General features: G+C 42.1%; 1 protein-coding gene across 7 annotated transcripts in view; it reads left to right on the top strand.

Annotated features, from left to right (window-relative positions):
• The window catches only part of B4GALNT1 (beta-1,4-N-acetyl-galactosaminyltransferase 1), a 57,028-nt gene that overhangs the window by 9,780 nt on the left and 31,852 nt on the right, over positions 1 to 15,396 (top strand). For 4 of the 7 annotated variants that reach the window (XM_083599649.1, XM_083599648.1, XM_083599653.1 and 1 more), the window contains one exon: positions 6,330 to 6,407. The exons of 2 other annotated variants lie outside the window; for them this stretch is intronic. In XM_083599649.1, the coding sequence (XP_083455775.1) occupies positions 6,355 to 6,407 (53 nt within the window). In that variant the 5' untranslated portion in view covers positions 6,330 to 6,354. Of the gene's footprint in view, positions 1 to 6,329; positions 6,408 to 8,738; positions 8,837 to 15,396 lie in introns of those variants that run through there. One more of the 7 variants, XM_083599654.1, reaches the window with a different exon arrangement.

The following is a 15,396-nucleotide window of genomic DNA, read 5'->3' on the forward strand; positions in this document are numbered from 1 at the left end:
ACTTTGGAGGATGTTGCTGCCATTTATTTGGAGTTGGTGGTTGACCTCCATTCTTCAGCTGCATTGCTGACCTGTACAGTCATAGAATTACAGAATGATAGAGTTGGAAGGGACCCCAAGGGCCATCTAGTCCAACCCCCTGCAATGCAGGAATCTCAGCTAAAGCATCCATGACAGTAGGCCACCCAACCTCTGCTTGAAAACCTCCAAGGAAGGAGAGTCCACCACCTTCCAAGGACACATGGCTCCCCCTCCGAAATCTTGGGAACTGTAGCTTGTTAAGGTTTCAGGATTCTTTAGGGAAAGTCATGTGTTTTAAATGTGTGTTAATGTATAGTGTGGATGAAGCAAACAGCAATCACATCCACACCAAACATGTAAAGCAATCTTACCTCCACAAAGGACTTGGATTGCCAGCGCCAGAACTTCCAGGGGAGCCCGCCCCCTCGGATCCTCAAGGACCGGAGAACAAGGTACCACCCCAGAAAGAATAACCAGACCTATCCAGGATGTCTCTGCAGCTTTTGAGTTGGAACATAAATGGCTGTAACAGTCCCGAAAAAAGGTCTAAAATTTTTCATATTTTAAAAAAGGAACAATTGGACATTATATGCTTACAAGAAACACATGTGATTAGGCTCCATAGAAAGGTGTTAATAAATAAAAGGCTTGGTCAAGAATTTATATCATCGGATACAGTTAAAAAGAGAGGTGTAGTGATCTATGCAAAAGAGAGCCTTTCACCAAAATTTCTCTTTAAAGATGAAAGTGGAAGAATCCTCGCAATAGAAGTACAGTATCAAGGAGAAAAAATTTTGATATTAGGAATTTATGCTCCAAATGAAGGAAAATCGGATTTTTATAAGAAGTTGCACGAGATCATGCTGGATTATCTGGATTACAACAACGTCATCATGATGGGGGACATGAACGGGGTCGTATCAACAAATATGGATAAGTCACAGAACCAGAACATTACTAAAGAGGGAAGACTACCTAAGACCTTTTTTGAAATGACTGACAATATGGACTGGGTTGACATCTGGAGAGTTAGAAACCCCCTGGGAAGAGAAGGAACATTCTTTTCTGAAGCTCAACTGACTTGGACACGAATCGACCAAATATGGATAACTAGAAGTCTGGCACCTAAGGTGAGGAAGGTGGAAATCTGCCCCAAAACATGCTCCGACCATAACGCCTTGAGAATGGATATGACATTGATCCCAATCGGCTCCTTTAGATGGAAGATGAATGATGGCCTGTTTAGAGATCAAAGAATTGTAAAGAAGGCCCAAAAAACCTTAAAGGACTATTTTGAGATTAATTTGAACACTACGGTGGAAAAAAGAACTATCTGGGATGCAAGTAAAGCTGTGATGAGAGGGTTCTTGATTCAACAGAATTCCTTAAAGAAAAGACTGCAAAATGAAAAGAAAGATAAAATTCTGGAAAGTATCAAAGAGTTGGAGAAGAAGTTAAGATCTAACCCGAAGTCCCAACCGATTCTGAGAGAAATCAAACTTTATCAGGCGCAATATTCCAAGCTGATAAATCAGGAAATAGAATGGAAGATTAAAACAATGAAACAAAAAACTTTTGAATCGGCAAATAAATGTGGGAAACTGCTAGCTTGGCAGTTGAAAAGGAGACAAAGATTAAATACAGTAACAAACTTAGAGGTTGAAGGAAGGAACATTCAGAACCCGGGAGAGATTAGAAAGTGCTTCCAGAGGTATTTTAAAAAGTTATATACTCAAGGGCCACAAGATGAAATAGAGATTACACAATTTTTGGAGAGAAATGGATTAGCAAAGCTGTCAGAAGAAAATAGAACAATTTTAAATGGCAAAATAACACGACAAGAGATTGAACAGGCCATCCTGAGTCTGAAACAGGGCAAATCACCAGGGCCAGATGGACTGACCTCTAACTACTATAAGACATTGAAGGATTATTTGATACAACCTTTGTTGGAGGTCAGTAATGAAATAATGGAGGGGAAGAAGGCGCCTGAATCGTGGAAAGAAGCATTTATCACATTGATTCCAAAGTCAGAAACTGAAAAGACACAACTTAAGAATTACCGTCCCATCTCCCTTTTAAATGTGGATTACAAAATATTTGCAGATGTTTTGGCACGAAGATTTAAGAAAGTTTTAAGTGAGATAATCCATAAAGACCAGGCAGGCTTTCTCCCGGGCAGACATATGTTTACTAACACAAGGAACATCATAGACATATTGGAACTTTTACAAACAAACATAAACACTAAAGCAGTTTTAATTTTTATAGACGCGGAGAAAGCCTTTGACAACATTTCTTGGAAATTTATGAAGGGGAATTTAAAAGAAATGGGAGTGGGACGGGGGTTTGAGAACGGGATTGAGGCAATATATTCAGAACAAAAGGCTAAACTGATAGTTAACAATGTGGTTACAGAAGAGTTTAAAATTGAAAAAGGTACACGACAAGGCTGCCCGATTTCCCCATTACTGTTTATTTCGGTTCTGGAAGTGCTCCTGAATATGATTAGGGGGGACCGGTTGGTGGAAGGGATTCAGGTCGGAGCGAAACAATATAAACTTAAAGCTTTTGCAGATGACCTAGTTCTGACATTACAGGAGCCGGAGTCTAGTTTGAAAAGAGTACTACAATTGATTCAAAACTTTGGTCGAGTGGCAGGATTTAAGTTAAATAAGCAAAAAACTAAAGTTTTGGGGAAAAACATGACAGATATTGAGTTGGAACAGCTTCAGAAAGAGACAGAACTAAATGTGGTTAAAAAAGTTAAATACCTAGGGGTAAACATAACAGCAAAAAATCTGAGTTAATTTAAAGATAATTATGAAAAATGTTGGTCAGAGATTAAGAGAGACTTGGATAGTTGGTCAAGACTAAAACTTTCTTTGTTAGGCCGAATAGCTGCCATCAAGATGAATGTATTGCCAAAAATGTTATTTTTGTTTCAGACACTGCAGATTGTAGACAAGACAGAGTGCTTCCGGAAGTGGCAGAAAGATATTTCTAAATTTGTCTGGCAGGGCAAAAAGCCCAGAATCAAATTTAAAATATTAACAGATGCGAAAGAAAGAGGGGGCTTTGCCCTGCCAGATTTAAAGTTGTATTATGAAGCTGCAGCTTTCTGCTGGTTAAAAGATTGGTTACTTCTTGAAGATACGGATGTCTTGGATTTGGAAGGTTTTAATAATGCGTTTGGATGGCATGCATATTTATGGTATGATAAAGCTAAGATAAATAAGGCCTTCAAGAACCATATTGTCAGAAAATCAGTTTTTAATGTCTGGACAAAATATAAAGACTTACTGGAGAATAAAACTCCGAGGTGGCTGTCACCCCTGGAGGCTAAGGCTCGGAAAAGAGCCAATATGGAGGCCAACTGGCCAAAATATTGGGAGATAATAGAAAAGGATGGTGACAACTGGAAATTGCAGAGTTTAGAAAAGATGAGAGACAAAGTGCGAGACTGGTTACACTATGCTCAGATTAAAGAAGTGTTTAAAAATGATAAAAAGCTAGGATTCCAAGTGGAAAAGTCAAAGTTAGAAACTGAACTGTTAGAACCTAAGACTAAGGTACTTTCAAGAATGTATAACTTGCTGCTGAAATGGAACACACATGACGAAATGGTAAAATCAACAATGATAAAATGGGCGCAGGATATTGGGTATAATATTATGTTTGAAGATTGGGAAAGGTTGTGGACCTCTGGGCTGAACTTCACTGCATGTAATGCGTTGAAGGAAAATGTGATGAAAATGATGTATAGATGGTACATGACCCCTGTTAAACTGGCTAAAATATACCATTCGTCCGATAGCAAATGTTGGAAATGTAAGGAAAATGAAGGAACATTTTTTCACCTCTGGTGGACCTGCCCTAGAGTGAAGGCCTTTTGGGAGAAGATATATAATGAATTAAAAAAGGTGTTTAAATACACCTTTACTAAGAAATCAGAGGCCTTTCTCCTGGGTATTGTCGGCCAGAGTGTGTTAAAAGAGGACAGAACATTCTTTTTGTACGCAACAACAGCAGCAAGAATATTAATTGCCAAGAATTGGAAAACTCAGGAGCTACCCACTGTGGAAGAATGGCAGATGCAACTGATGGACTATATGCAATTAGCCGAGATGACCGGCAGAATTCGAGACCAGGGAGAAGAAAGGATGGAAGAAGACTGGAGGAAATTTAAGATTTATTTACAAAAATATTGTAATTTGGCTGAGTGCTGAATTGGATGCCAGTGCAGACAATTGTCTACCATTAAATTAGATTTAAGGCTGAATTATATGTCAAACCAAATTAAGATTATTAATTAAGATGAGTTAAATGATAATTTGTTTGAAATTAATTTAATAATGATGTAAGTGTATGCGGGAGGTGTGGGGGAGTCCCATGTAACAATTGAGAGATGTTAAATGGACAATGATAAGTGCTTATCTAATATATGCTTTATTTGAAAACTTTAATAAATATATTATAAAAAAAAAAAAAAAAAACATGTAAAGCAATCTTAACAGTCATGAATCCTGGGAACTGTAGTTTAAAGTTGCTGACTTCTCAGATTTACCCCTCTCAGCACCCTTAACAAATGACAATTTCCAGGATTCTCCAAGAGTGCTTAAATGTTCTTTCTGAAGGCTTACTAAATGTTCTTTCTGAAGGCTTATCATGCAGACTCCATGCATGATTTCAACACCAGTCATTTCACTTCCCCCTTTCTGTCTACTGAATAATAGTCCTGGAGAAGGCAAAAGCTTGCACAATGTTTTCTTTTTAACATCTTTAACATTGCTTGAGAGAGGTATTTTCTAATGTAGATTTTGAATGAAAAAAGGAAGTTAAGATCTTTTTTTTTTTTAAGACTATGGTGGCAACTTAAGCGATATGTATGAATTGACTCTTAGACCTGGAACATGGTTCCAAGTTGTGCCCAGGAAACTCAAGAAACAACTGGAGATTAAATGGCCTTTGAGCATGTGCAGAGTGCCTTTCTCTCTTCCTTGAGCACATCCTGGGTTCCATGGGTCAGTGTCAGGGCTTGTTACGTTGCTGAAAAGGGTGAGGAGAGGAGGAGTCTGAGGTCCACCACTGTGTGCATGTGCCTGTTCATTTATCTGTTAACCAGACCCAGCCTGGTTACCTGTAAAAAGTTTAGGGGAGATGTGTTTGGTGAATCAGGATGCTTCCCTAGAACAAACCAGAGATGTTTGAATTAGCACCAGCACCTTCTGTTGCAGAGATGGAGAACCTGAGACTCTTTGGATGTTGTTGGACTACAACTTTCATCATCTCTGACTCTGACCTTTGTCCATGCTGGGCAAAGGGGCAAGATTAGACGTAGATGCACAAAGTTGTTTTTTTTAAAAAAAATCAAGACTCCTTGCGCTCCGTTCTGCTCCTCCTTTCTTCCTTCCCAGGGAGGCCCTTGCCCTCTGCCTGCCCCTCAGAGCCAGCACTTCACACAGGGCTGGGCCTTGGCAGTGGCAGCCTCTTCTCGTCTGCTCTCTAGCAGCTGCTATGAGCTGCCCAAGGAAGTGGGGCAGCAGCAGTGCCCATGGAGAGGCCACAGGGGCTCCCTTGCCTCCTCGGCTGCTCAGGACAAGTGCCGGATCTTCCTCTTTTTTGAGCTCGGCAGCAGTGGCACTCGCAGGGGAAATAGGGACATTCTGGGATCAAATGAGAAGCTGAGATGGCTTTCATAATTCTGGAACTGTCCCTGACATAGCTGATAGGTTTGATTACAGAAAATTCATTGCTGATATTTGTGAGTAACAACAACTAGAGAACCCCTTTTTGGACTTTTTGTTTGAAAAGGAATGCATTTGAGACGTATGGGTCTGAAGATTGGGGAAGTATTGCTTAACGGAGTGAATGTTTTGAATAGGTTTTTTTGGGCAACTGACAAACAAAAATTCGAAAGTCCCATTTTATTTTTATTTTCCCTTTCTTTCTTTTCTCATATACCGTATTTTTTGCTCTATAAGACTCACTTTTCCCCTCCTAAAAAGTAAGGGGAAATGTGTGTGCGTCTTATGGAGTGAATGCAGGCTGCACAGCTATCCCAGAAGCCAGAACAGCAAGAAGGATTGCTGCTTTCACTGCGCAGCGATCCCTCTTGCTGTTCTGGCTTCTGAGATTCAGAATATTTTTTTCTTGTTTTCCTCCTCCAAAAAGTTGGTGCATCTAGTGGTCTGGTGCATCTTATAGAGCGAAAAATACTGTATATGTCCCTCCTTTTTATCTTATTTCTTCTCTTTTCTTTTCTTTTCCTTTGGTGTCCTCTGCTCTGGGCCATTACTGGGTTCCAGGATTACACACACATGAAGGTGGTGGATGGATGGAGGGACCCTGAGTGAGAAACTGGAAGAAGAAACGAAAGCTCCCAGGTGAGAGCTGGGAGGGTTCACCACTTTCTGTGTGAGACAAGGACTCTGAATTTTCTTTCTTCTTTCTTCAGACAATCTTACCCGCTATATCTCAAAGTCCTACACGCAACCTCAAACTTCCATCATTTATAAATAACTTTCACCTTTCTGATGTCAACAACAGACTAGAAAATATTTTTGTTCATTAAACAGGAAGCTGCCTTAAATATCTCAAGTTTAGGACGGTTGAGACTGACTAACCGAAGTGCTCCAGGGTTTCAGAGAGGGGAGCGTTCCAGCCCTGCCTGGAGATACCAGGAATGGAACCTAAGGCCTTTGCATGCAAAGCAGATGCACGGCCCCATAGCTGTTGCTCTTCCGTAAACATTAATACCTTGCTCAGTCCCTGAAAGGGCAGCCAGCTCCAGAGCTCCACAGATTTCAACTGAGTTTTAATTGATTTTAACTTGTTTTAAACCAAGCATTTCATTAACTGTTTTATTAATTGTTCTTTTAACCTGGAAGCTGGAGAGCAGAAGAATGTGAACTGTGAGATAAGCAATACAAACTTGGAGCTTATCTGTTCTGTCAGGATCCCGTTTATCAAGCGGAGGGGTGGAAGGTGACTGAACTTGACACAGTAATTGTTGAGATTTTAACTTAGCTTTGAACCTAAAAAGGCACCCCCGGCAGAGTTTATGTACCTTTAACTGATGTATGACAGGCAGAAATCCAGCAGGTCAGAAGAACCAACATTTTGAGTGTTATCCCTTGGAAGCCTATCGGATTTAAATTCCCACTTTTAATTGCTTAAAGGGGTTGTTGTGGATCCCTTTGTGTGCTGTCACTGACTTGAATTTGTATAAGATTTCAGGCTTGGACACAATTGTATTTGAACTTGGTGGAGCTTACATTTTGAACCATGTGCAGTTTGAACCATGTGTGCAAGCATATGGATGGAGTCAGAGGGTGTGTATGTGTGGTTCTTAGTGCACGTAGGAAGGAGGAGGGGGTTATTAGTGATTATATGAAAGAATGGGTGCAGATGACTAGTACCTGCTGAAACAAACATGGAAGAGAAGTGAAATGAGACTTTTTCAAAAAAGAACAGGCTGATACCCCACCCTCACCCACCATGGCCCCCTCCACCTCTTTTCCCCTTCCCCCCCTAATGTAACACTAATGTCTCAACAAATGAAACCGACTGTGGCGATCACACAGGGTCCCCGGACGTTTGATGGTCTGTTGATCCCTGTGCCACCACTGGGATTGCCTCTTGGCTGCCACCAACCCGTTTCTCTTGGGTACACACGGAGTCCAGACAGTTGTTAACATTAACAAATAATCAAGTTTATTTTTATAGGCATGAACAACTAACAACTTCAAACTGATTATCCCAACTATCTGTCTGACTCCAGCTAACAGCTCCTCTCACTCTCTCACCACACAACTCGACCAACCCACAGACTCAACCTCCCTCTTCCTTCTCCAACTCCCAACTCTCAACTGACTTTCAAACAACAACAACTCTCTCTCTAACTCCACCTCCTCCCCTCGGGTTCTCACTGGCCAATCACATCACATTCATTTAACCCTTTCCTTATGACCCACCTAGGAGGCAAACGCCACACCGACCTGTAGAAAATGTTCCTTGAAAAAAGAGACATTGCACATACTTTGTAAACAAGACATCTTTAATAAAAAAATACATTTTTTTAAAAAAAGGCTGCCTTGAGAATTAAGCAGTGCCTGCTAATAATTCAGGCACGGCCAGCAAATGGACTGCAAGTCCTAATGTAATTGTTTCTATGGAACTGAGCAGGTCTGAGCTTGCTACTACCCCAGTGGGAGGAAGCGTGGGCATCCCATAGGTGCTGCTTTGAGCAGGAAGAGAGCAATACACAATTTTAAGAAATACAATTTCTGCCTTTAAATGGAGATGAAATGAACTAGGCATGCAGTTTTTTTCACTTTGTAAGTTCATTAGTAACAATGATGGGGTTCAATACTGGATTGCAGGAAGGGGCCGTGCCCTGGGGGCTGGCAACCCATACTACGCCACTGATCCTCCGGATTTCTCATGGAGGAGGCCCTTGAAGGGCCTCAGGGGATGATCATAGCATCCAGGTAGGTTCATATGGGGAGAGGCAGACCTTGAGCAATTGCAGTCCTGAGACAGTTAAGACTTTGAACTGGACCCAGAAACTAATTGGCAGCTAGTGCAGTTCAACCAGGATTGGTGTAATATGCTCAAACTGCCTTGCTCCAATGAGCGACCTGGTTACCAAATTCTGCACCAGCTGAAGTTTCTGAATAGTGTTCAATGTTGCAGTGGATTCTTCCAGATCAGGGGTGTCTAATGTGATGGCTTCCCGATGTTTCTGGACTACAGCTTCCAGCATTGTTGTGCATTGTTTTTGTGACTGAACCAGTGCAGATTTTCGTCCCAGGTATTTTAAATGTTTTATTAACTAAAAATGTAACAACAATTTGGTTATTTGATGAGTACTGGCGCTCAAGGTTAGCAATTTTTATATTCAAAAGGTTCTGTGTTTTGACTTCTAGTATAGTAGAACTTAATGAAATCTGTCTCAGAAAGGACAAAGCAATAATCAGTTTGCCAAGATGTCACTGCTGTATTGCAATGTCAAAAAGTGTCATAGTGTGTGAGATGTTCAAAGGAGTAGAGTCTGATGCCTTGGCCATCCTGGGAACAGGGAGGGGGGTGACCAAAGTTGAGTCATATTTTGACTTTATTGCTAAATTAAGCATCACTTAATTGTAGTTTCTCAGTATACACAGTAATTTTCCCATTATTACTATTTTTGTGTGCAAAGTAACCTCTACAATCTGTAGCAATCTGTTCTCTTTCTGCTTCTTGAGAGCAAAGTATGTACAGCTACACATGCATGCACACCCCACACAGATAATGAATCTCGATAGATATCGTATTAAATCCTGAAAGAACCTCAAATCACCATATTCTACTCTTGCAGATTTGTGATGAATTATTGTGGAGACAGTTGATGGCTTTCTGTATGCATTGGCCTTAAATTATTATTGTTACTTTTTTATTCATAATTGTATGTTTTATCTTTCTTTTTTTTTGTAAACTGCTGAGAGGTTTTGTACAATCAAGCTGTTAAGTTGTTGCTGTTTGTTCCGATTCAGGGATGAAGATCAGGTTTCCTCAGGGCGAGGGGAAGCAGCGGAGCAAATGGCGATGTGGATGAGCCCCCAGACTCCCATGTGAGCCCAGGGCACAGAGGCAAAGGGTTTCTTTATGCCTTACTTCCCATAGTAAATGGCAGCAGAGTTGGGCTTTAGAGCCTTCTCCCTACCCAGATCAGTCGGAGATGTGGGCTCTTAGAAATCATCCAGGGAATGTTATTAGGGAAGGTGGTCTTGGCATTGGAGGAGAGGGTAAGAAGATACAGCCTTGGCATGGGAAGCACCTGGGAGCCAGATTGAACCTCTGAGGTTCCCAATTCTCTATCCCTAGGATGGGATAACTAACATGACTCAAATGTTTGGCTTCACCCGGAGATTTCTGATGGAAGGGCTGAGGCTAGAATGATTTCACCTGGAGGAAGCACCGAACCCAAAGGGTGCTCATCAATGGTTCCTCTTCATCCTGGAGAAGAGTGACTAGTGGGGTGCCACAGGGTTCTGTCTTGGGCCCGGTCTTATTCAACATCTTTATCAACGACTTGGATGATGGACTTAAGGGCATCCTGATCAAATTTGCAGATGACACCAAACTGGGAGGGGTGGCTAACACCCCAGAGGACAGGATCACACTTCAAAACGACCTTGACAGATTAGAGAACTGGGCCAAAACAAACAAGATGAATTTTAACAGGGAGAAATGTAAAGTATTGCACTTGGGCAAAAAAAATGAGAGGCACAAATACAAGATGGGTGACACCTGGCTTGAGAGCACTACATGTGAAAAGGATCTAGGAGTCTTGGTTGACCACAAACTTGACATGAGCCAACAGTGTGACGCGGCAGCTAAAAAAGCCAATGCAATTCTGGGCTGCATCAATAGGAGTATAGCATCTAGATCAAGGGAAGTAATAGTGCCACTGTATTCTGCTCTGGTCAGACCTCACCTGGAGTACTGTGTCCAGTTCTGGGCACCACAGTTCAAGAAGGACGCTGACAAACTGGAACGTGTCCAGAGGAGGGCAACCAAAATGGTCAAAGGCCTGGAAACGATGCCTTATGAGGAACGGCTAAGGGAGCTGGGCATGTTTAGCCTGGAGAAGAGGAGGTTAAGGGGTGATATGATAGCCATGTTCAAATATATAAAAGGATGTCACATAGAGGAGGGAGAAAGGTTGTTTTCTGCTGCTCCAGAGAAGCGCACATGGAGCAATGGATCCAAACTACAAGAAAGAAGATTCCACCTAAACATTAGGAAGAACTTCCTGACAGTAAGAGCTGTTCGACAGTGGAATTTGCTGCCAAGGAGTGTGGTGGAGTCTCCTTCTTTGGAGGTCTTTAAGCAGAGGCTTGACAACCATATGTCAGGAGTGCTCTGATGGTGTTTCCTGCTTGGCAGGGGGTTGGACTCGATGGCCCTTGTGGTCTCTTCCAACTCTATGATTCTATGATTCTAAGTTTATTTAAGCATGTAGTTTATGAGCTGCATCACTTTCCAGGAAGGACTTTCCCTCAGTCCCACTCCTCTCCATGAGTTGTCAGTTTCCTTGTTCTCAAGATCCTAGAGTCAATTTAATTTTCTTTTACAGGTATGTCACAATATCATTATCTGCTCAGGCAATCGCTAGTGTGATTTCCTTATCCTGGCTGTAGGTATAATAGTTATGAGGAAGCAATAAATGATGTAGCTGCTGCTTCTCCACTGGTCCCCTTGCTCAACTTCCTCAAGGACATCTTCTTGCAGCTGGTGGAGGGGAAGAGGGAAGGCAAAGGGGCTAGTGAAGGAACAGAATGGGGAGTGCGACAGAATCTTCTCCCATCGCCTCAGAGCTTATGGCTATAGATAGGATCTCTGGTGGGTGAGATGGCAATCCTACAGCTCCCCCACACACACACGTTCAACGGTGTGTGTTCTGCAACATGTTCTAGTGCTGGATTTATACTGCTTGGCTTGTTCTGTGATGCTTCCCCAGAGCTACCACATTACTGCTGGCTGGAGGAGCTGTAGTGCAACCAAAACAGAACAAGAATAAACAAGGAACATTTGTGTTAGAAAAAGTGACAGGATATGCACTCATTGAGCATGTGAAATAATACACCTGCCCTCAGGGGTGGGCTATGGTAATTTTTCGTAATATGGCACCCTGTGCGAGCCCAAAATTTTATGCCCCCAAATGCATCTTCTCAGTTTTGTGCCCCCCTTGGCTTGGCACCCTGTGCCTGCACCACCTTAAATCTGGTGCTGCTTCTGCCCCAAATTGTCATTTGCAGGTGCAAATAGCTTTGGAAGTGGGATCACGTGTGACGACCACGATGGCCTCATAAGCACAGATCACCATGAATGTGCAGAAAAAAGCATGAGGTGGGGCTTATTTAGGAGTTGTTCCACAATCACCCTGCCAAGCCCATGTAAATATAACTGCTGCACTCTGTTTGATTGACTGTTCCTTTACAAGACCCTGGGTAACTCACTGACATTCTTGTTCTAGGAAGTGGTATGGGGATGGGGAGGCTGAGAGAAGACCCAAAACTATGATGTTTGAGTTTTGATTGGAATTTTTGGAAAAGAGAGGGAAAACAAAACTCCAAAACAAAAAGTAAGCAGGGTTACAGTAGGAATTTGCAGCAGCTGACCAAAGTGAACGCTATTCACCAGACATGTATGGTGACCTGTTAGGGACTTGGGGTCAAACCATTTCCTTCCTGCAGGGCAAATAGGAGCTACATGGGGAGGGCAATTCAGAGTGGGGAAATGATGGCAGGTGAAAGGGTTAAAGTGTCCTGATCCAGCCCCCTCCCCCCTCCAGTGGCATGTAGCTTTGGGGAGGGGGACAAGGGGGGGGGTCGTATTTATCCTAAAATCATGGTGTCAATAATGTATTGTATTTTTTCTTTATTTTTTATTTTATCTTTTTGTCAACTGCTTTGAGGGTTTCTTGTATAATCATATTTTGGTGGCATGTGGTTAACCTGATTTTGCCACTGACTGAAACGCCTTAAACCTTTTGGGGGAGGGAGAGAAAAGCATCTGGTGGGCAAAAATATCTGCCTGGAGACCGTGTTCTGCTCTGTGGGTCAGATGTTGAGCAGGCCTGGGTCAGAGTAATGATTGGAGCTCAGCTAGAGGCTAAATGAGGCTGTTTGGAGACCATCATATCCTAATAGCAGGGAAGTGATTGAGATTGGGTTTGTTGCATGTCTGGTTTAGATCCCAAACTGGGATTCTGTGAGTGCATAACAACAATTATTTAATACTTTAGACGTTCCCTAGCTCCTTTAAATACGCACATCTTCTTTCTAGCTGTGTTTGCTATTAAATCAGATGTGACACTAATGGGCTTCTGACTAGCTGTCCATTTCACAATATTGCTGGTGATGATGTGCTCTTCGTTGCTACGAATCTGATTTGCACCCTGTCAATTTCTGGTTGGCTTATTCTGAGAGCAGGAGATCACTGCAGTGATTTCTGTCTGGAATGACTTCTGTAATTTTGCAATTGCATGGCCACTGGCTAGGATTTTCAGGCGATTTCTTGGTGAGACTAGTAGACCAGATCTGAAAACAAGGCAACTTGCAGCTTTAACCACTAATTAACTTTCTAGTGTAATGTTGCAATACAAAGGCTGTTAAATTCAAATTAGGAATGAGTTTGCTATCTTGAGCTTTCATCAGTTGTACAGTGCAGTCTATTAACAGAGTGAGGGCTTTAGAAAAAACATTACAAAAGTCTATCACTCAGGATAACATTTCATGCATCTGTTGAAGTTCACTATTGTCTGTGAAAGTTTATGCTATGATGTATTCATTGGTCTTTAAGGTGCCACAAGATTCTGATGTTTTTTTCTAGGCAGCAAGGTGCCACAAACCTTTTGTGACCTACTTCCAAAGGAAACAGAACTTTTAGTGGGGCATGTACCTATGAAACAGCTTGTCACTCAGAAGTGAGGACAGACATGCATAGCCATATCCTTGGGACACCAGATAGGGGTAGAATCATGCGCAGTGAAAGCTATGATGTAATCACAGCCGGATCTAATGTTGCTACAAACATTGGATCCCACATCTTCCAGTGGAGTTGGCTGTGTTAGTCCATTACAATAATTATAACAGCCATGGAACACCTGGAAAAAACTAGCAGACTCATCCTAGCATAAACATTTCTCCCTCCATCCTGCTCCCACACTCGGACTCACGTGGGCATACTGGGGTGTGCATGAAAATGGGACCAAATGACCATGAGATGCAAAAAGTGCTGTCTCTGATAATTCTGTATAAAATTTATGATAGGCAAAGCTACCATTCAGCGGTAGTTTGGTGATAATCGCCCCAGTTTTGCTATTCTTATCCCTACCTTTAGTGGGACAGGAAACAGTTATTGTGATTCAAACCCAACTGATAGAGCCAAATGTCTTGATAACTTTCTAATTGAGCTATTTCACCCTGTTTTGGAAATTTTTAATGTTTGATGATTTAGCATGTTTTTAATATTCTGTTGGGAGCTGCCCAGAGTGGCTGGGGAAACCCAGCCAGATGGGTGGGTTATTATTATTATTATTACATTCAGTCTCCTTTCGCAATGCCTTTGTCCCATAAAGCTGAAATGTTATCCCACTGGTTTCTGAATATTGCAATTTATTGCATCAGATTTGTGACCGGTTTGTGTGCATTTCAATGTTTGTCCTGTACTGAAGGCAAATGTTGATGGCATGTATCCCTTTGGCAAATAAGCCGGTGAGTGAACTCCTGATGATGTGGTAATTTTTTTCTGGCAGGCTGTCATGAGGCCCTACTCCCTGCACATTCACACATGATGTTTGTTCATACTGCCCTAAACTGTAGTCATGGCCTTCACCAAGTGTGGGTGATGACCCAAACAATAGGAAGATCCCAGGGTTCTGGAACAAGGTCAGTATTTTGGACAAGGACCAATATGCTGATTCAGGACTGCTGTTTGCAATCCTTCCACTGAGGCAGAAAAACCAAATTGTCTCAGCAGGATTCTGAGCAACTAACGGGATTGGGTTAGTCAAGAAGAAAGTCCATACCCTGTTAACATCCTGTAATGGTGTTGTCTGAGTGGTGTCTCATTGTAGCAAATGTCTAATATAAATCCTTCAAGTGCACATCCCCATCCAACAAGCTGGAACAAATGTGGCTGAATCCAGGACTTGGATATAGATGGAAGATCTTGTGTTATGCTTTGGATGGAAGCAAGAAGTGTGCAAACATGTTTTGCAGTCAGCTGGTTTCTATTATAAGCTGGTGTCTATTTGTCTACTATGCAGTTTTGCAGTATCATCCATAAAACGAACCTGCATGTGGACAGGTCTATGCTTGGGTTGATGGTGAGGTGAATATTTTTTCACTAGTCCTAGTGTACACTCGTACCTCGGAAGTCGAACAGAATCCATTCCGGAAGTCCATTTGACTTCCGAAACGTTAGATTTCCAAAGCACAGCTTTTGATTGGCTGAGGAAGCTCCTGTATCCAATCGGAAGCCTCGTTGGATGTTCGGCTTCCGAAAGAACGTCCAAAAACCGGAAAATTGATTGCCGGGTTTTGATCATTTGGGAGCTGGAATGTTTGACTCCCAAGGTGTTCATGAGTCGAGGTACAACTGTACAGTCTCCTGCCCATGGGTCCAGATGATGAAGATGTCATCAATATAACTTGGGGGAGGTGTTTGTGGGCAGAAGCAGAAGTAAGTGTTGTTCTAAAGTAGCCATGGATATGTTTGCATACTGTGTTGCCCATTTACCTGTCTTTTTGAAATAATGGTGTTTGAGGACCAAGTGGCAAAACTTGGTAGCTATATGTGGTCCAGCATCCTGGATGGTCATCT

The sequence above is a fragment of the Podarcis filfolensis genome (genome assembly GCF_964270895.1).
Source record: "Podarcis filfolensis genome assembly, chromosome: 2".
NCBI classification, from domain to species: Eukaryota; Metazoa; Chordata; class Lepidosauria; order Squamata; family Lacertidae; genus Podarcis; species Podarcis filfolensis.